Here is a 22,346-nt window from a genome sequence, read left to right on the forward strand (position 1 = left end):
TGGAAAGAGGCAGCCAGTTCAGGGGGGATTCACCATATGCTAACCATCCATGCCATATGGGAAAAATCACCAGTCAGTGAACATCTCTCTCTGTATTAACCAAAGAGGGACTCTGAATGACTGAATGCCAGCCTCAAGTTCTACATGATCAAAGTGGAGTGAGATAAATACAGACTTTTCTGCCTGAGACATATTCAAATGCCTGCAATTGCTCACAGAAGATGTAGCAGAAGATCCTCAGAGGGTATGAGACCTCATTCTTCCTGGAGAGACTAACCTGGTACAAAATATCCTTGAGAATGAGCACATCAGGGCTGGTTGTGAAGAAACACAGAACCTGGAGTTCTCAGGGGCTTGCTACACCTGAAAATATTATGATGCAACCTGTGTGTATACCACTAATTTGAACATGCCCCAGGAGACACCCGAGAACATCTATACTGCCAAACTTTTAGAATGATGCTTATTTTGATTTCAGACCACGGAAGACCAGCACTTTTGTGACCTGTTGCCCAGCATGGCACAGAACCTGCCACAGTCCAGGAACCACTTCCAAGAGCAGCTTGTGTGTGTGGTAACCCTGCTGTGAAGGCTAAGAGAGTTTAGCAATATGGAAAGATGTTGCTCTATGCCAGATGACCTTAATGCTAGTGAATGGGCATATTTAATTAATTTAATCCATTTAAGGCTTAATATTAGACTTAGGCTTAATATTTGCCATCTTCTGCAATCTTTTTTTGTCTTACAAACTGACTTGAACCAAAGTACCCCTAAAAATGCAGAACCAAGTCCATGCTGATCTTATACATCCCTCAGCAGGGGGCGGTGAAATGACATAACCAACAGTAAATGATTTTCAATTGACTCAAAGCTCAGGCATCTGCCTGAAAAGAACAAAGACCATCCCTCAAGGTTTCTCAGGGTGGTAATTTCTATGCTCTCTTACACAGGGAATGACTGCTTCATTCCCCTCTATGCAGTGTGCAGGATTGGAACAGACACAGATGTTTCCCCTTGTTATTTATTGTCTCATAGCTGCCATCTGTTCAGTGCAGCCTCCCGTTGTCCCTCCACCAATACTTAGCTCATAAACCCTTTGGACAAGTGCATGTTTTCTTCTCTAGGACGCCTGACCTAAAATCTCTGTGGCAAAACATATAAAATAATAATAGTAATTACAATGGTATAAATGCAGATTGTAGCTTTCAGAGGCAGGAAACAGAAAATTCACCTTGAATGTGTACATGTATTTTTATTCCTCTGAAATAATCTTTCTCAAATAGAAATATGGTATCTAACAACATAGAAAACAGCATTACTTTTGATGGGAGATTTTCGACAAGTCAAAAAATATCACCAGATTCCCTTGAAAGGAAGGGAGCGTGGAGAGCAAAACGTCAGATTTTAATGAGCTGAAGTTATTCACAATACCATAACCTTTCCAACTTTTACAACTAGTCTACTCCCACCCAGATTATGCAAAATATAATTGGTTAAAACCCTGTAAAATAGCCACAGAAAAAAAGTGAAAAAAGGAACATTTACTAACAAAGATACATATTTTTTTTGTTATATCCGTTATCTCTCCGGGACAGACACAAATGACACTGACTACTAGTATGGCTCCATGGAAATCACAATCTTTATTTTTGACAAAACTTATGGATATTCTATCTGTAAAATTTATAAATAGCAACAACAGTAAAAGAACTCCAAGGGGAAAAAAAACTTTCAGGAGCATAGACTCTACTTCATGCCAGCTTTAAAAAGGGATATTTAAAACTCTTGTCCAACTGATTAATCAAGTGGTTCAGTTGGATGGTCAAGGGTTGTGAGCAATGATGATTGAGCTGATGCAATTCTCTAGTAAGTCAAGGGCTGGATGCTACATCACAGATGCTGTTACATGCTGGGACAGAGCTGCACTGCTCCAGGGAGGGCTCTGGGACTCATCGGACAGACAGAGCAGTTGTGAGCTCCTTGGTGGGACAAGGGAGTGTGGCTGAAGCACTGGCGCAGGATGTCCAGACTGGTGGTGGATGCCCCATCCCTGGAAACATCCAGCCTGAACAGGGTTCTGGGCAACCTGATCGAGTTGGAGGTGTCCCTGTTTGCTGTAGAGGTTTGGACTAGGTGACCTTTAAAAGTTCCTTTCCAACACAAACTCTTGCATGATTTAATGCACTGCATGTCTGTAGGACATGGTACCTCTGCCAGCCAGCCCTGGCAAGTACAGCTCAGAGGAGACAGACCAGTATCCCTGCAGCCTCTGCAGGGCTGGTGCATGACTTGTACTCTGCTTGCAAATCCTGCCTGCTAACTGGACAGGACACAATGGGGATAGGGCACTACAGGGTCAGAACTGTGAGTCCCCAGGGTTCCCTTTGGGCCTGGTTCACAGACACGCTCACACACAGACACGGGCGTGCAGGCCAAGCACACTCTAACCCTAAACCTACATGTGAATGCAAAGCTGAAGGTCAGATCCCAAAGTCCTTAAACAGTCAAAATGTCCATTGAAATCAACGTCATTCATTCCTGGGATGGAGAAATGACCTGTGCATGCAGAGAGGTGGCAATTATTGTATCCATTGTCCTAGAGCTGGTGGAAACTAGTTCTGCCTTGGATGCTGGCGTAACTCATAGCATTTGAAGACCGGCCATGGAACACACGTTAAAAAACACAGTATTTTCTCCACTCAGAGTTGCAGAAAAGGTACAAGAGGGTATGCTAAATGACACTATAGAACAGAAGAGCCACAGGGAAACCATGGGGGCCTTCAAGGAGCAACTTCTGCATGAGAGCTGAAGGGAAGCAACTCCAGGACCTGGCCTGGAAGATGCTGTGTCAATGCTGCCTTTTTGAACTATTACAGGTTACTGTGGTGAGCTCCTGATGAGTGGCTCATGGAGAATTGCCATCAGGTTGTACTTTCCTTTTTTTTCTTCAGGGATCCCTTCAGTTTCCACCACAGACTATCCTTCCTCTTCATTTTCTTCTCTATCATGGACAGTGAGGACTCCTTCCTTCGAATTTCCCTCACTAGTCCATGAAAGACATCATCAATGTAGAAGCGGAGTGCAGCTGAAGTCTCAAAAAAGGAGCAGGAATATTCTCTGGCTAAGCTCATTCCTTCTTCAGTTGAAACCTACAAAGGAAATAAAATTCCATAAATATTGCCTAATACACAAAACATTAACCAACATGAGAACATTACAATATATATAGTCTGACTTCTTTGATCCTGTAAATCACTGACCAGGAAAACAATCTGACAGCATCCGACAGAGAAGATTCAAGAGTGAAAAGATCAGGCTGAATTCATGAGATATTTGAACAGAGCAGACTGGCAATATTCATTTGCTCGGGTATATTATGTCTCTAATTCTGATGCATCAATTTTTACATGTATTTCCTCTCTTTAGCACAGTAATCCTTTGGTTTGACAGTGCTGGTACATTTATTCTATGGGCTGGAATGGATGACTAGAAAGACTTACATAGCATTAAGGCCCTAGAAAATCTTTGTTGAGCATTAACCTAATCCTGGAGGCAACTTGACTCTTTAAGCACACCAGCTTTCATACCTTAATGTTTTTCAGTCACATTAATTTCTGAGCATGCCTTGGAGTGTTTTGGTCTTTGCAGGCCTGTAATCCTATCACTGAGCTCATACCTGAGCTGTATGAAGACCCAAAATCTATTTGTTTTTCAGCTCATCTTCCCTAAGTGGCTTTGTGTACTTACTGCTCTTGTAGAGCGTGTGGGAAATATGTCTGTATTTTGAGGATCTGTACGAACCTAGAGGGAAGCGAGACAAGCTCTTTTCACCTGCCTGACTTCTGAAGCAGGGATCGTTTTTCTGAAATTTCCATATTGGCTATCTCTTGGCATTTGACCTGCCAGCCTGCTAAATGGAAGGGTGCTCAGCATGCTGATTAACGTGTGCTTCAAATAGAGCTTAAATGCATATCATGAGGGCTGTCACTGCCTGCCACTTAAGGTGCTTTTTACACTTTGGGAGCTCATCCAATAACATGCAGCAAGTCCACAGCAAAACACAGAGCAAACCCTATGAGCTTCTAAATGTTAACCCAGCTTCCCAGCCAATAGACTGTCCTTTCTTCTCAGTATTTGAACATAAATCTGAATAAATGAATTGTATGACTTACACGTATGGTGTATATTCAAATTCTCAGAGGTCAGAAATCTCAGGCTTTGTTTTTATTTGCATTTGAATATCATGATTTATTCAAGTCACTTTCCAAACTTCCTTAAAAAAGGCAAAACAGTGCTTTGAGGCAGCCTTGTGAAAGGCTACACAATAGGCTATGGAAAATCTCAATTGCTACTGTCTACCACAAAACTCATCTTGGTACTTTGCTGTTGTTGTTCGTTTTCCTTTTTCTTTCCTGATTTCTAGCTTCACGCACCCAAAGTGCCATTTATATTTATTAGCGAAATAAACCCCTACAATTCAAGATACAAACACACGCTCGCATACCTACCATAAAGAAAATGCCCTTTAGGACTAAATTATGACACCACCTCATTGCATTTATTCCACTTATCAGCAAGGCTGGATACGGTGAAAAACAGGATTTGGGATGAAACAAAAAATCAGTTAATTCCAGCCTGGAGATAAATCTGCACCGAGCATGTACCTGCATAACATAGACCACAGAATTCCTCACCATCACCTTTGCATTGAATCACAAACACTGTAACATTTGCAAGGATCAGTCCTCTATGCTCCAGGTACAACCTTAATTTAATTAAGAATATTGTGAGGCTAAGCAGGGAGGTTGCATGCCAACCTGAATAATACTTACTGACACAATGAAAGATGGTTACCACTTTCCAACTGCTATAATTGCCAACCTTTTCCAAAAAGAGATGGGTAGCAATATGGTCCTTGTTTTTCTCTGGGCAGCTGTGTAAGCAAAATGCATGATTCAATATGTCTATTGGGCACTATTGAGAAATTGATTGTCTGGATAGAAGACTATTTTGGTTTATTTTGGACTTTATAATAATCTTTTTTTTCCTTGCTATTCTTTGAGCTGAAGGAGGAATTTTTTTTTATTTTATTTTTTTAAAGATGCTACAGTTCTGAGTAAATGATTGCACAGAGCTGCAGTTTCAATGAAGATTTCATACTTTCATTACCTAAAAGGAAGAAAAAATCCACATGAACTGAAACATCCCTATGTTAAAGAATGGTAAGGCTGTAAATATAATGAGGCTGTCAGTACAATAATATCAAATATAAAAATTATTATTCTCTGTGAATTTCTAGTCTTTACCCCACTTTGCTCCTCCTTTGTTACACCTTTTCTTTCTTTTTTTTTTTCTTTTCTAGGACTAAAACTATGTTTTCTCCGCCCTGCAAGGAAGACATGCTATGCTCTGTAATGAAACAAGACTGCTAAGAGCTGTGAGAAATGAAGACTACTCAGGAGAATTAAATAATGTAAAAAACTTCCTCCCAATATCTTTGTGGCTGGAGGTTAGCAACCTGGCCAAATTTGGCTGGGTTTCTATAAAACTAAAGTTTGGTTTTGGACCCCAGTTTCCTGTCAAATTACTGAGACAACATTGAAGTTATTAATGGTGATAGTTCATTTCAAATCATGGTATTTTTCTTAAGTCTTACCCTAAGGAACTGATTAACTGTCTTGGTGAAATTTTATGAGCTAATTCAGCATGAGGAGGACACCTGGCAAAAACAATTTCAGGACAATTAGCTGATGTTTTTCAGCTTCAAGGCTGAAAACATATAATGTTGTAATAATTATCATTACTGCTTCTAGCACTGATGAATATAGATATAGTAATTTAACTAATCTGTTTGCTGGAGAATCTATAAATATAAAGAGGTGTCTAGAGGAAAAAAATACAAATTTTTCTTTTGGTTCATCATTAGGTCAAGAGGCTAGACACCTATGGAATGAGAAACAAGGGATAAACTTTGATGAGGTGACTGAGGCCCGCATAATTCCAGGGATTTACCCTGTTCCCATCTTATTGCCAGAAGAGAATTTCTATGTCATAGAAATACATTCCAGATCTGGACAACCCAGGGTCTTGTTGACAAACTGAAGCTTCGATGGGTCTGTATCAATGGCAGATATGATCTGTCAGTGTGACACAGACAGACAGGTCAGGGAGAGAGGTCATTCTATTGAATATATGTCTGGGAAGCAGAGCTTTATATCTCATTCTTAGAGTAACCCTCCTTGATTGAATCTGGCATTGTTTCCAAGAGTATAATTCTGGTCATATTGATTCCAACTTAGCTCATTTTTGTGCTGGTAAACCTTAAGAAGGGAATGAAGGTGGAAGATGGGTGTAGTGAACATAATGAAAAATGAAAATTTAAGAGCTGAGAGAATTTTCCTGAGTTTGATTCAAACTTTTAAAAACTGTGGTTGTCTGAGTGGGGTTTTGATCAGGAGTTACAGAAGAAGGACTTGAAATTTGCTCTACAAACAATGAGCAAAATCCCCCAAATCCATAAAATGAGAATGAAACCTCATAGACATGATGTGTCACTCCCTGGAAAAAAGTCTTTCTTGTAAAATGCATGATTCTGAGTGCCCATTTCTGAGAGCATGTGTGAGTTGTGAGGGAAGATATACCTGTGACAACATATAACTGAATCTTTTCTGGTAAAGATATATGCGTTCCGACAGCATGTGGGCTGTGAACAGCACATGGGACTGTAGGTTGCGTTTGGAATTTCCCATCTCTGCATAGCTGAGGGCAGCTAGAACACATCACTGCTTCATCCTGAGGGGAAGCATTCGCTGGCTACAAACCTCATTATAAAGCATTAGGATTCTGTTTGTGGCTTTTTCAAACTTCCCCTGGAAAATTACAAGGGAGATTAAATGCAACACTGACAGCCCATGAAAACTGTGATGGATGAGCTGCCTTCTTTAAGACAGCCAGTTCCCTACTAAGGTCAGCTCCTGCACAATACCACCTGGGCTGGGTGGTGGTTGGGGAGACCCTAGCAATCACTGGCCCCCATGGGCAGAAGATAAAAATACCTGAATACCTGTTTCTGAGGTGAAAAGTGCAGAGAAATGAAACAGATCAATAGTCTGCCTCTGCCCTTGGACTGTCATTAGCTGGAAAATCTCCATCAGGATCAAATTATTTTGTATTCAGCTTTGTTACCTCCATTGGTCATGGCAGCAACAGAAGGACCCCAAAGTAGATTTCACTGGTGACGATCATACTATCAGAGTTAACAGCTTCATCTTGGGTGAGATAGTGGTGGTCTTCAGGCAGGGAAGCAGTGCATTTCTGCTTGTGCATCTCATCCCTACAACAGCATGGTCTACTCCAGATGGCTTTTGCAGTTTTCCCCTCATAACTGGGACCTCCAGATTGCCATGGAGAGACCTGGAGGTTGTAGGTGAAATGCTGAGTGTTGCAAGGACTCTCCTAAATTTCTCTTACAGACTTCTACGCTGGTAGTCATCATATAACTTACTTATATAATTCTGGATAATTATATTGTTCTATGAGTATTTATTTTCTTTTTTCTGGAGGGACATGGTCTAGATCAGAGACAGAAGGGTACACATGTTGCTCAACAGAGTGCTCATCTAAATCCCACTGAGAAAAATAGGAGAAATTTCTGTTGGTTTTGATCATGATCTGCATTTTTGACAAGCAATAACATATGAGAGTTGTAAGGAAAAGATACTGAAGAGGAAGGGAAGCAGCATATTGAGCAGCCTTGTTTGCACCACAGTAAATTAAAAAAGGAATAGGAAAAACCATGAATAGGAGTAGGAAAATGTCTGAATAACGTCCTGTAAAGATCCATATCCTTCCCTCCAGAGTAGGAAAATGTCTGAATAACGTCCTGTAAAGATCGATATCCTTCCCTCCATGTCTAGTGGATTTTTTTTCTGTTTCTCAGCAAGTCCTGTTCCAGAAAAGAAGAACCAGCTGCCAAGCTGTTTATTAGCACTTGGATATCAATCTGTTTAGAGACAGGCAGGCAATCAGGAAGAGTCCATGCACATGTTTGGGTCCCTCCCCATCACAGCCCGTTCCATCAGCACATCAGGACAAACATCATAAGCTTTTGGTACAGGCATAAACCCATAACATATTAGAAGAAAGAGCTGTGGACATCAAAATTATTCGCAGTTTTCTCAGTCTCTAATAAGTAACTTTGACAAAAGAAAAAGAGAAAAGTAATCTCACGGGTCTAGAAAGAGAATGCCATCCCGGACAACAAAACAGAAAAGAATGGGTGTTGACTGACATGAGCAGTGATTTTTTTTTTGATCCCAGCACTGACCACTAATTTTATGCTTAAGACACTCCCACAGAGCAACTGTGAGTTTTCTCATTGTTCATATAATCAAGGAATCATTTAAGTTGGAAAAGACCTCTAAGTTTACCAAGTCCACCTGTTAATGCTACACTGCCAAACCAGCCACTAAACCATGTTCTGAAGTGCCACATCTACATGTCTTTTGAACATTTACAGGAACAGTGACTCCACCAGTGTCCTGGGCAGCCTGATCCTGTGCCTGACCACCCTTTCAGTGAAGATACTTTTAGTACTATCCAATCCAAACCTTTTCTTGTGCAACTTGAGGCCTTTTTCTCCCATTCTACTGCTGGTTCCCTGGAACAGGGAAAAGCTCTTCATTTCGGTGGATAGGACTGTGCCCAGCAAAGGCTGAGCTGATTTCTCCTATATTGCCACCTGCCTTTCTTACAGCCAAAGGCATTTGCTGTATATATTTGAATCCTGTTTTCAGAAACATGCAGCCCAAACCACTAACCCAAGAGCAGACCCATTATACCTACATCAGTTTTGACAGTTATTAATTCTTTTCCTTGGACAAGTGTTGTATCAAGAGGCATGCTGGCAGAGACTTCCTGCAGGCTGGTATAAGGATCTTTCCAAGTGTGAAATGCTGTTTTTCAGGTCAAAGCTCAAACACTTGGTTATTACAGCAGTGGCTTGAGTTGAAAACATGAGCAGAAACATAAAAAACAGGAAAAATAAATCTTTCTGTCTTCTTAAGACAAGCAGCATTGTTGTTATTTGTTCACATAATACATGTCATGGAATATCTTTTAAAAGAAAATAAAAAAGTGTTCCAAGGCTTTTTACCCTTCTTCTCTCTCTTCAGATCTTTACACTTATAAACTGCCTATCATATTCTTGCCACTGAGCAATGACGTTTCTGAAAGAAGTGGAAAAACCAAGATCAATTCAAAATCAATTTATTCTGAAAAAAATGCAGAAGACTAGGGTTTGTGAGGAATCAGCATGACATTTTGTGGCCAGACATTCAATATGGCTATGTTTCAGGTCTAAACAAGTGCACAGCAAATGCAAAAGTTAAGCAGAAATCCTTGTCATTAAAACCTCCTGTTTCTACCTCCCTCAACATCAAACATTCTGCTTTCTTGCAAAATTTTAACTTAATTTTAAGTGAGTTACTGCTTTAAAGTATAATGTTGAAACTTTTTCTTCTGAAAACATAAACATTTCAACCTTCATGTATGGTCCCATTCCCCAATGTAAACACTGCAGGTATCCATTTGACTTGGCCAGGATTCCACTGGAATTCACAACTAGTTTCCACTGTCACAAGCCAGCATTTTTCATTCGACCTAACAAGTGCACCTTACTTTTTTCCCTCAGTCCCTGGCTAAGCAACCCTCTTTTCAGCAGGCTGAACAGGTAATGAGTAGCATGGTGCAAAAATGTGAAAGGAGGTTTTCATGTCAACGCATTACTCTTAAAACCATTTGGAAGTCTTCAGAAGAAATCAGTTGGACAAACCTCTCTTCAGCTTCATGGCAGGCAATTCTGCAGGCTCAGATTTGCTGTCTTTCTAGACTACGAGACCACAGGATTAATTATTATCATGAAGGTGTTGCAATTAGTTCTGCACCTCCTTCTCCCTCCCTAGAGTGACGTGTCTTATAAGAATTTTCTATTCTTTCCTTTCGACCTTGTCACTCTGTGATACTTTTTTGCTAGTTTCACACTAAAGCATTTTTGGTGACCAGAATGGAGTCTAACTTGAATGGGCATGGGTGTAGGCAGGATTAGCAGACTGGGCCAAGGAGAAGATAAAGTTTTGCTGTGTGAACTTGCGCCCTGAAGAGCCTCGATGTCATGGAAATATAGCACACGGCCCAGCAATGCATATCTCATCCTCAGCTGCTCTAACTTCTGGAGAAATTCACATTACAGAGGCTGAGATATTCCTTCCCTTCCCCTCATAACTTGGACTTTGATTTAGGAAGAAAGAAAGGAATGGACAGGAAGAAAAATGCAGTTTTAGCAATGCAAAAAATAATAGCATTGTCCAGCATTTCTGTAATGAGCTTTGGGTCTTATTTTTAGCAGGTGGAGGGTGGAGAGTGTGGGATTGTAAAATTAATTTGGTCATTTTTTAAAGGAAAGCCATTTAATGGTCTCGACAAAAAATAAATTTTTAGGCAAAACCAGAGAGATTGATCTGTCCCCAATTATGTAATTCTTACCTGGTTAGTCACTAATCTGTGACCTGGAACACAGCTTAGTCTGTTCTGAGCAAGGCAGAAACATGCTCTTATTTGATCCAAGGGAACTGCAAATTGTTGGGGGTTTTGAAAGAAATCTGATGAATCATCACTGAACACTTGTTCTTATGTCATTCACTATTGACCTCTCTTAGATTAGACTGACACTTTCTGACTGCTATAGCAATTACTGCACTCTTACAAAAAACTCTAAGCTAACACTAGCTATTTTGATAAATACATCTCTCACTCATTTTCATATGCAAAAAGATTCTCGATTCAATTTACACTTGAATAATTTCTGCAGATTTTTAACATCTTTTGTGATGAAGATTACTAATATCTGTCTAGCCTTTCTCTTCTTTTTGGAATTTTGTTATTTTCCACCTCTTGGATCTAGAATATTCTTGTGACATAGGAGCTATTCCTCCAGGTTATTTCATTCCTGCTTTCGGTAAATGTTTGCAGTGCAGATAAACATACTCCATGCAGTTGCTTAGCTGCAAAGCCAGCAAAGCACATTTCGGTCTATTGTTTCCAGTTTGTGACAATGTTATTTCACTATTTCACAGGTATAATGCTAAATAACTGAATCAACATCTCATTTCATGTAAGAATCACTCTGGTATCAGGGTGCTGTCTGCAGGTTAGACTTTGAAGTTGTTCTTCTCTACTACAGACTGTACTCTTTTGACTTTATCTTGTCAAAAGCATGACTGATGAGTGGGCTAAAGCATCTTTACATCAGGAAATGTTTCTAAAGAGATGGCCTCAGGATGTGACTGAATTGGATACTCAAAGCCACATGATCCTGCATCACTCAGCAATAGCTCTGGGTCTAATTTGAAGAGAATGTGGAAGTGTTAAATCCTTAGCATCAGTCTTCAAGATGAATAAGTTCAGGTCAATTGCTCAAAGCATTTTTCAGAGATCTGACAATTTTCCAAATTGTCCATCATCTTTAAAGGTTCTTTGATTGCAACGCTCAGCTGAAGACATAGATGGCCATAAGAAGGTTGCAAAAAGCAGATATTTTTACATCAGTTTCACAAGGACATCTGCTGTTTCTTGTAACGGAAAAAAGAAATCTAGGAATTGAAATGTTATTTTCACAAGAAAAGAAAATCTTTTCAATTTTTTTTTTTTAAGCAACAACAAATAAATCAATTATCATCTGCTAAGAGCAGATGGTTATTTTAAAAAAATTACATGTAAAAAGAGCTTCAAATGTACATTTTAGACTTTATTTTAAGCAAATAGAAAATTAGTGGCATTCATTCCTTATTTTAACTCTGATTTCTATTGTTTTGTGAGCATAAGTTGACTATCAGTCCAGTAGAGACAGCCTCCATATCTTTCGTCTATCTGTATACTCGTGTAAGGTATTTTCATTTATGTGTTAGGCATTACATACATTACTTGAATTCAGTTCTTCATAAGGACACAGTCACTAAGCACACTGGGGACTGAGTAAATAAACTTAATTCCTGGTAGCCTTTGCAAATCTCCCCGATATTACATTATTTTGCCTCTAACAGCAATATTATGTCCTGAAAACACTCAATTGACATGAAAAGATAATAAAGAAGGAGTCAGCAAGAAGGGAAGATCAGGACTCCGCTTTCAGTGTTCTATTTTCCTCTGTTGTCTGCTGAAGATTGGGAAATACAGCTCAAGAAATTTGAAGGCAACCAGAAAGAGATCTGGAGACCTACATTCAAATCAAAGAAGAGGCAGAAACAGGTGTATATTTATTTTTGCATGTTTATACATATGGCTGCAAACAAGAACTGTAAATTAAGAAAAAAACCACCCCACAACAAAACAAAAATATTATTGATTCACAGAAGTGGAATAATCTTTTGAGCCAAAGCAGCAAAAGCTTGTCTTAATATAAATGTCTCATTTTTAGACAGATGGACAGAATACTGGAATTAAGTTCTGAAAATCCCCTTTTGCCTAAGCTTAATATGAGTTTCCAACACTGGAATAAAAGGGTCAAAACAAATATGCAGTAAAGAGTGTTGCTTGTCCTAACAGCACACATTGCTTCACACCACTTCTGAGTGCAGCACACATATATTCTGTACAGTTTTCACATCTAAACATACTCCCAGATCCAGACTGCAGGCAGACAGGGAACACCATGTTAATTTTCTGGCAGCGAAAAGAAAATTGCAAGAAATCTCTCCTTCCTCCTTTCATCTCCATGCAGTTGTGGTCTGCTGGGATTCAGGGATTCTATCCAGGCTGCTGAAGTGAGTGTTCAACAGAAGGGAGGCAGAGGAAGAATTTATAATGGATTTATAAAGATTTGGACTGCAGTAGATCTTTTTCTTTTTTAGAAATCATTTACTGAAACAAGCACGTGTTGAAATATATGAGATATCAAAGTGTCTTATGCATAGTCTACAGAACAATGTTTCACCCTTCCATCTTTTACTTGAGTTGCTTTTTAAAGAAAAAAGATCGTCAATGCAATGAAAAGAGGATTTACTTGAGTTGCTTTTAAAACAAAAAGTTACAGGATGCAATGAGAGGGGGATGATATGTCAGAAAATGGGAGTGGTGAATCACTGTGGTTGTTTTTCCTGGAACATGTAATTAATTTTGAGGGTTTAGTAATTTTGAAGTTTATTAGGAAGGTTTGTCAAACAATCTCATTACAGGAAATATTGCGGAGTATCTTTATTAAACTAATGGCATTGATCTTCCCCATGTCAATATTAATTCAGGGAAAATTTTACACTTTTGCAGAATATGAATTGATTGAAAAAATTATGGGAGCTTTATGGAGCCTTTCTTTTTCAGCTCCTTTCTAGTGTGCTGAAAGGAGAGCTTCATGGATGAGCAGAGTGGTTTTCTGTGGTCAGAGGAACATTTAAAGCCAGAGACCCATGACACAGGGATGTCAAACTAGGAATGACAGCTGAATAAGGAGTATTAAGTTCCGTCATGTGATGTGACTTGCCACATGGACAATGCATAACAAAATCTTAAGTATGGAGAACTGCTTATGAAGGGCATAACAACGAAAAATGAATGTGCAGAGGGAGAAAAATTAAAAATCTTAAATGGCTGGTGGGTAGGAAGAGCTGTAAGAACATATTCAGCTAATTAGACATATCAAGCTTTCTTATTTCCTGCTAACCTCGCTCAAATTACCTTGCTTCTGCTGCAGGTTAAGATTGTGGTAACTTGTTCATGTATGTGTGGTTAACTTGTCCTGTTGGCAAGCTCCTTGTTCAGGGGGCACTTTCTGTGGATAACCCTTTTGTGGTTCCTGCCCATGGGCTTTGATTTGTAATAGGACTGAGCACCTTAAAGTAACCAAAGTAGCAGCTAACAGCTGGCAGAATCTTAACTCTGGGCAATAGAGCACCAAACTTTCTTGCTTACATCCCCAAGAAGTGTTGGACCACTTACTAACAGAAACTTAGAGGTGGTGCTTGAGGGTCAATGACGAGAGTTTTTTCCTAGAATTTTAGTGGTTTTTTGCTGAAGCCAAAACAAGAATTCCTCTTCTTATTTATTGCCTCAGAGAAAGGATATAATAAACAGAGAAGAGAGAAGCAGAAGAGTAAAGGTGGAAGGATGGTGGAGGGGAGGAAGACAGAGTACATCTTCATTATGCTAGCTTCAGGGTAGAATGAGAAAACAGAGTCTTAACAAACAAAATGGAAGAAATTCCTTGCTAGAAGCATCTGTTTAACCTCTTTTATCCATGATGTATCCTTCCAGTTATGCAGATACTCTTGATGTATAAAAGCTATTATTTTAACACACCCTGTGAGCTCAAATTATTATTGTAACTGATAAACTCATATTCTTACACAGAGTAATAGAATTTTCAGCCAACCAGTGATAAAGCTGTAGTTTAGTTTACCCAGCAGCATGTGTGTATATGCATCTACACACAAAAACACACATAGACCACAAATGCTGCTGGGATCATGTCAAACCTCTCCATTATTTCTGGCAGAAAATGTTGGCCTTGCAGAAAACCTTGGATGTGGATGCTGACAAAACACTGTTCTATAGAGTCCCTTCAGTCCTGGGAGGAATTCAGCATCAGCTCCTCTGCAGATTGGAAGTGGTTTCTGACATTTATTTATTTCCCATGCTGCATACAGCTGATTCATTCCAAACCTTCAGTCTAGCCAGACTCTGGAAATGGCAGTGAAAAGGTGAAAACACAGAATGTGTAGATGCTGCAAGCCAGGATACCCTTTCCTCAAGGCTTTTGAGAAATTTTTTAAAGGAAAAAATGGTGGGCTGTAACCAGCCAAGTGAACCACTGCTTCTGCATCCTCCATAGAGAAAAGAGTGAAAATGACAAAAGAGGTTGAAAACGAAAGTCAGGAAACAGATAACAAAGAAGATATGATAAATGCATAAATAATACTATGAAAAGAATACATTAAGTTGTATGTTCAAATAATACACTAAAACATGAATAGTATTAAGGGTGGGGGGGGAGAAAGATATGGTTTCTCAGGGGTAACTTGATCTGGCTGATTAAATATTATCAGTATTTAATCCCTGATAATCATGATGGCTGTTTCACAAATCTGGAACCTGTGCAGGTTGATGTCCATGCCTGAATGAGCAACACTACGGCTCAGACTATGGAGTGGAAATGTCAGAATCATCATAGAATGGTCTGTGTTGGAAGGGACTGAAAAGTTCTTATCTTCTTCCAATCCCTTGGGCAGGAAGGGCAAGACACCTTCCACTAGATCAGGTTGCTCCAAGGCTGTCACCCTTCTCTTGATGCAGCCCAGGACATGGTTGGGACTTTCTGGGCTGCCAGTGCACATGGCTGGGTCATGTGGAGCTTCTCATCAACCAACACCCCCCAAGTCCTTCTCCCCAGGTCTTCTCTCAAACCATTCTCTGTTTGCCTGTATTTTTGTATTCCGATTACCCCTGGCACTTGGCCTTGTTGAACTTCATGAGGTTCACATGGTCCCACCTCTCCAGCCCATCCCTCTGGATGACATCCCTTCCCTTCAGCGTGTGACCTCACCACACAGCTTGGTGTCATCAGCAAACTTGTGACATCCAGGTATGACGATGACAAAGACAGACAACAACACTTTTTTTTTTTCCCCAGGAATCTTGCTTACTTTTCTCTAATGACTGTTTTTCTTTAATTTTCTTAAACACATATATAAGACTAGATTTAGGGGAACAAAATTGCTGGTGTTAAAAGCAACAGCTGGTGAAGAACACTAAGTGCTTGAAGCCTTAACAGTTACTGTCACTAGCAATTCAGGACATGCTATCACCACATTATTTTTTTACCTGTAGAAATAAAATGAGTGTTATTAAATGGTTTGGAAAATGACGACTGCCTGTGGTAAAGTTTTGTTTTATGTGGTGAAAGGAATATTAATAAGAGGATAGGTATAATATCTTTGAGAAAAAGATGTGGAAAAGTAAATGTAGATCCCGTTTTAGAAAGAAGAGGCAGTTGCTATGGTTGACACAAATTTTTCAAGGTGGAATTAAATATTTTCCACTGAAAGATGTATGGAAATCAAAGAATCATAGAGCAGTTTCATATAGAAGAGAACTCTGAAGGTTACCTAGTGCAAACTCCTGCTCATAGTGGGTCCACCTGGGACAGCTCACTCATATAGCAGTCAGTCAAGCACTGAAATTCCTTATTCTAAGGAAGGAAAATGCTCACCCTTTCTGGGGGCTTTCACTGCTTGAACACTCTTATTATGAAAAAAAGCCAAAACAAAACCCTCAAAACAACCCTCATAATTACTGACATTTTTTTGTTCAGCAAAATTTTTTAAAAACTTTTTCTCATAATTTCGTTTTCCATCACCAATGGTTTTGTCTTCATTCTAAGATGAATGAGATTCCATTCAATCCATCAGGCTGAACAAATCCACAAGCTCAGGTGACTCAGCGTTTTCTGTTCCTCTTTTGTGCTCTACCCCAAGATCATGTTGGGGATTTCTGCTGAACTCATTCCAGTGCATCAAGTTATTTCTTGTACTGTAAAGCCCTAAACAGGCACAGTACTTCAGATATCCTTTTTTGGCTACAATAACACTTTGTGAGACTGATTTGAAAGCCTTCTTAGAGTGAAGGGAAACATAATCCACTTCTTTCATGCACAGAGTCACTCGTCATGAAGACATTCACAGGACTCAGGTTCTCAGGTATGATTTCCCCTTTATAAATCCATGTTAAATGTTCCCAGGCACTTTCTTATCCTTCGTGTGCCTGGACGTGGCATTTTGGGAGAGTTTGCTTCATAAACACATTATCCATTTATTTTGAAGGCAACAGATACTTGAAACATTTACCAGAATAATTGATTTAGCTTTAAACTGCTTAACTCAGGTAAACTGAGTGCACACTCACTAGCTGAGACCCTTCACTTCAACCTCACTGAAGCTTCTTCCAGGGCTGCTCAAAGAATGTACATGAAAATGTAACTGATCAGTCAAGATGACCATAGCAAGCACTTACATACTCCTGTCCCATGTAAATAAATACAAATAAAATTTTACACAAGTTAAAGATTTTGGGTCATATGATGAGTTTTCACACCTGCTGGAGGTCTGCTTTGCCTCTGTTTTGTTTTGGTTTTTTTTTATTTTTGTTGTTGTTGTTGTTGTTGTTGTTGTTTTTCTAACCAATTTTCACGGTTTAAAAACTTGATTAGGTACTTCAAACCCCTTTTCTTAATAATCTTTTATCAAAAAGAATGTAAATCCAAAGTAGACCACATATAATCAAGGAGGCCAGGTTTTGATAACATGAGAATGAAGGCCTCACAACCTGAAACATAGAAAAAAAGAGTAGAAGTACTTGACTCTCCTGCCATATGGTCATGAACAAATAAAGCAAAATCATTGAAGTAAATGGAAAAAAAATTGCTGTTGCGCCTTAGTTCAAACTCTAAAGAAACAGTCTGGTAACAAGCAGTGATCCTTCTCTGAGTAGGTGTTATACCTGTGCATTCCAGACAATAACTGGTAGGAACAGGGGGACAGTGGAAAAAGGGAACAGCTTCAACCACAGGTAGCTTAAAATGGTCCAAGAGAATATTTGTTTTTTATCCAGAATGACTGCACTGTTCCATCATATAAAGCTCTAGATGCTGAGATCTACCAAAAAAAAAAGGGTGCTTTGCCCTTGTTTTTAATGTAGACTTGACATTTATGGCAATGGTTATTTTTCTCTGATGTCTCTGGTGAAAGATGAATGATTTTGATCTATATACACTGTTCAATACTGCTTTCATTCTGGAATATACACTGAACTTTGGATTCCATAATGTGGTGGTCGACATACTGCAGACTGCAGAAAAGCTGTACCTATGGGATGAGTAAATAGCTTAAATGAAAATGACACTACAGTTCATCCACCATAGGATTTAACAGTTTTCAATTTCTTTGGTCTTCTAGGGATTAGGTGGCTGATGTTGACTCACTTCCTTTCCAGTTACTAATGTTCTCTGCATTTATAAGCTATGCAGTCCTGTGAAATCAATAAGGCTACTCAGAGAAAATACAAATGTTTAACTCTGCCCATCAGTTGTATGAGTTCTCTTGTCTTGATTAATGATCCTTTTAGCTTTCTTAGGTGCAGCTAAAAAAAGAAGGAGAGGAGAGGAGAGGAGAGGAGAGGAGAGGAGAGGAGAGGAGAGGAGAGGAGAGGAGAGGAGAGGAGAGGAGAGGAGAGGAGAGGAGAGGAGAGGAGAGGAGAGGAGAGGAGAGGAGAGGAGAGGAGAGGAGAGGAGAGGAGAGGAGAGGAGAGGAGAGGAGAGGAGAGGAGAGGAGAGGAGACGAGTCATGGGTCGATCAGTAATCACCTAGTTTCTAGGCAGAATGTGCTCCTTGCCAGAAAACTGCCATTAGATATTTTTCCATCATTGTCCTTTATTTTAAATTGTTCTTCCTCACAATTCTTTATGTTCCTTCACTTCTTATCAGTATACATGTGTACTTTTGTCACACCTCTACTTTCATTTACCTAGGCTAAAGAAGTTAAACTGTCTCTAATTTTCTCTGATAGGACCAGCCTGATACGCATGCCCTGCATCTGTTCCTATTTGAACTTGCCATCGTCATCGATAAGCAACTACACTTAATCTTGACTGAGTTTTCACTTGTATCTTTTAAAATACCTTCAATGCTTCCATGTCCCTGATAAACAAATCACTCCAAACACCACTTGAAGTGACATTTATTTTATGTGTGATTCCATGACGTTTGTAGTTTATAATCACCCTGCCAGTGGCTGATACATCCAAGATTTCTCTCCTGCCTCCAAACTGATGTGTTATAGTAAACAGCCTTGCTATTAGTCCTTAAGGACATGGCCTTGCACTTTTTACAACTGCATTTAATTCCACTTCTATCTCTCCTCTGGGTCACACAGCTTTTCCTCTACAATAATCCTGTCTCTTCTAGATAGAAAATGTTCCCACTTTGTGTTATCAGCAAATTGTGTCAGAACATTCTTGCATTTTTATGCCTAGGTCATTAATGAAAAAGTTAAAGATCAGCAAATTAAAGGGTAATTCCTAATATTCTTAGGGCTAGATCTAGTTCCAACTAGTAGGGTCAGAATCAAATCCTCCCTTTCTAAAATGTTACTTAAATTTAAGAGCGTGTGTGGATTTATATGTGTGCAATCCAGCTGTCATAATTTTTTTGCCAGTAAATCACCCGTTTCTGTTGGCCCATCTCAACTCACCCATCTGTTACGGTTGTGCAGAACATAGTGGAGAAAAGGCTGATTTATGAAATGCTGGATGGCTGTCCCTATTTTTATTAATGTGTGATTATAACTTCCCAGCTACATTGAGTGAAAATAGTCTAATGACATCGCTTTCCATGTGAAAATACCGAGCTGACAGAGACTAAATGCTTGGTGGCAAGGAGCCATAAAGCTGTGCTGCTCCCAGACACCCCACCCTGAGACTAGCCCTCCATTTGGCTCCCAGAACTATGGGGGGCCCCAGTTCATGACCTGCTCTGGTCGGCAGCGCAGCTTTAATTCCAAAAATCCAACGCCTTGAGGCTTCTCTATGAATTAAATGAACAGGCTTGCCATTTTTTGGAGATGGGGATAGAGCAGATGGGGAGTTGGAGAGGCCAAACTGTTGAAAGTCAGTGATAAGGAGGGGGGGGGGGGGGGGGCCCGGGGAGAAGGGGAAAAAAAAAAAAAAAGGAAAGGGGAGGAAAAAAAAAAGCCATGAAAGACAACCCTGTGGTTTGTGTGCTTTGCATTGCCACCTGCCAACCCCAGGCCTTCTGATCTCCTCTCAGTGAACCGTGGAGGCAGCAGTTGGAAAGATCAGATCTACGCTCAGGGCAATCTGTCAGAAACAACTCTGTCACATTCCCCAGCACTAAAACCCACGGAAATAAAATCTGTGTGTTTAAATCTGCAAGTGCCCCACATATGTGAGAAGCAGTCTTTTAACACAGAAGAAAATATCCCTGAACACTTCTTCTGCCCTGACATTTTTTTAATTTTATTTTTTTAGCATCAGTAGAATATTAGCATTTATTTTTTTTTTGTCTCCCTTAAGCATCTGTGCTATGTTTGCTTGCCTCTGGCAACACATTTGTAATGTCATTCTCATGAGACTACACTGAATCCCATTATAGAATAAATGAATTAAAAAATGGCAGAACAAACCAACAGATAAGTCCAACAATTATGATTTAAATTATTTAAATATATTATTTTTCCACATTTTGCCACACTGTCAGCCATATTTGGGTCACTATTTGGCTATACTTTGTTTTTGCTAAGACATAAGACAGGTAAATAATATGTAGGCTTGTTTTCTTAAGCTAAGTGCTGGATTATTTTTTTAAAGATATGTTTAAGAATGTGCAGACTGTCCTTGAGACAAAAAATTTGTGAGCAAATTTCTAGTATTTTTTTGTCCTAGAACACTTCCATATACCACATAGAATATGCTTTATAGCACATCTCCTTTCAAGTGAAGAGCACTCTGTAGATATCAAATTAAGTTTTATATCAACCTGTTTTATGATATAGCCTTATAATACCTGTGAAATCTAATTATAAGTATCCAAAGCGTATTTGGATAATGAGGATTACATAGAAGGAAATAAAATCATTTTTGATGTATACAGTGATCCTTAAAAAAAAAATTAATAAGCTGTCATAAATTAAACATTTTAGCTTCATTGGTGACCACTGCAGTGAACTAGAGTACAATGTCATGCCTGTTTATCTGTAGAGTTAATGGAATCCCCATCTTTATATTTAGCCCTTGGGCTGGATGTCCTTTCTTCCCTACAATGTACTAAGTGGGTTATTGAAGTATTTTCTTCTCATTCAAACCTTGTTTTTTCCTGGATCACCCACAGGAATAAACCTGGCATCTGTGTCTCTACAATGAACCCACCTTGTGCTGGCAGAATTTGGCAAAGATAGGTGTTTTTTCTTGGAGGGTATATAGGAATTAGAATGAGGTCAGGGCTGAAATGTACAAGGCTCTGTGTCAGGATGTTTTCACAGCAGTTCTACAAACTATGCTTGGGTATGCTTGGGATGGTTCAGTGAGTTTCAGTGCTTCTGTGATGCCTAAATACAGTCATCTATTTTGAAAGGTAAATTCAAAAGTCATCACCCAAGCAGTGTAGCTTCTTTGGCAGTCTTTGCTACACAATGTTTTTCCATGGTGCCCAGAGATCCATAAATCTACTGATTGACCACATTGCCTAACATAGTCTCAGTAATATAATTTCTTTCATTTTGTGCTAGAAAGTAGCAGATTGTTAAAACAATTATCAAGTCTAGCCATTCTTCAGAATACTACCATGGCTTCTGAATAATGTAGTTTCCCTCAAATTTATGCAAGGTGAGGGAAGCTCTGTGAGAATGTAATTTTAATTCCTTCTCTTTACTGAAGCAAAATTTAACATACATTTTGAGAGTGTTATATTCCTTTTTGAGGTTTTGGTTTTTTTCCGTGTCTTGGCCAATACTTTCAAAAATTACTATTTTGAGTATCTCAGATTGGTAGACTGGTGAACCTCTGACAGGTCCTAATTTTCAAAGGTCAGGTTCAACTGTCTTTTCTAGACAGAAGATGGTTTCCAAGTATTCCCTGGAAAAAAAATCTCAAAATCTATTGCGCATGGATTTTTTTCTCTCATTTACTCGTCAGTGACTTAGCTTTACTCTCACTACAATTGTGTTATTGACCTGTAATACTTAGAGCGAGGCCAACAAGAGGCGTTTTTGAAAATCAAACCACATATCACACATAAATCATCATCAGAGTCACTTTGAAATCAATGACAGTCATCAGTCACCCAAAGAAAACCTAATCAACCAGCCAAAGGTCAAAAAGACTCTTGAATTTATTTGGCCGTGTGGTGTCATGCATATTGTTGAGAAATATAACAAAATTAAGTGATTAGGTAGCAGTATTAAGTATTTCATCAGAAAAAATTTAATCTTTACCATACTTTCTTTTTATTTTGGGCATTAAGACAAAGAATGTTTCCACAGGCCTGTTCTCCACCCCCCCCTACCCCCCCCACCTTTTCAGATATTTGGAGGCATGCAGCAACTTGGAAAAAAAGGGAAGTAGAGTATTTTAGAGGTAATGTAGATCATATCTGGCTCTGGTTAGTTCTGCTTACATATAACCATGTCAATCTCCATTTCCCATTGCAAGTAATTGTGGTTATCCGATAAAGCAGTCATCAAAAAGTGCTTTATGAACCATTGTGCTTATAGAAAGCAAGCTGCTGCTTTGT

General features: G+C 39.2%; 1 protein-coding gene across 1 annotated transcript in view; it reads right to left on the bottom strand.

Moving 5' to 3' along the window:
- Positions 1 to 1,387: 1,387 nt before the first annotated feature.
- Positions 1,388 to 22,346, bottom strand: part of RIT2 (Ras like without CAAX 2) — a 185,788-nt gene continuing 164,829 nt past the window's right edge. Inside the window, exon 6 of the mRNA XM_032096914.1 lies at positions 1,388 to 3,149. Coding sequence (XP_031952805.1) covers positions 2,922 to 3,149 — 228 coding nt within the window. The 3' untranslated portion in view covers positions 1,388 to 2,921. The remainder of the gene's footprint in view (positions 3,150 to 22,346) is intronic.

Source organism: Corvus moneduloides, chromosome Z (genome assembly GCF_009650955.1).
Source record: "Corvus moneduloides isolate bCorMon1 chromosome Z, bCorMon1.pri, whole genome shotgun sequence".
Taxonomy (NCBI): domain Eukaryota; kingdom Metazoa; phylum Chordata; class Aves; order Passeriformes; family Corvidae; genus Corvus; species Corvus moneduloides.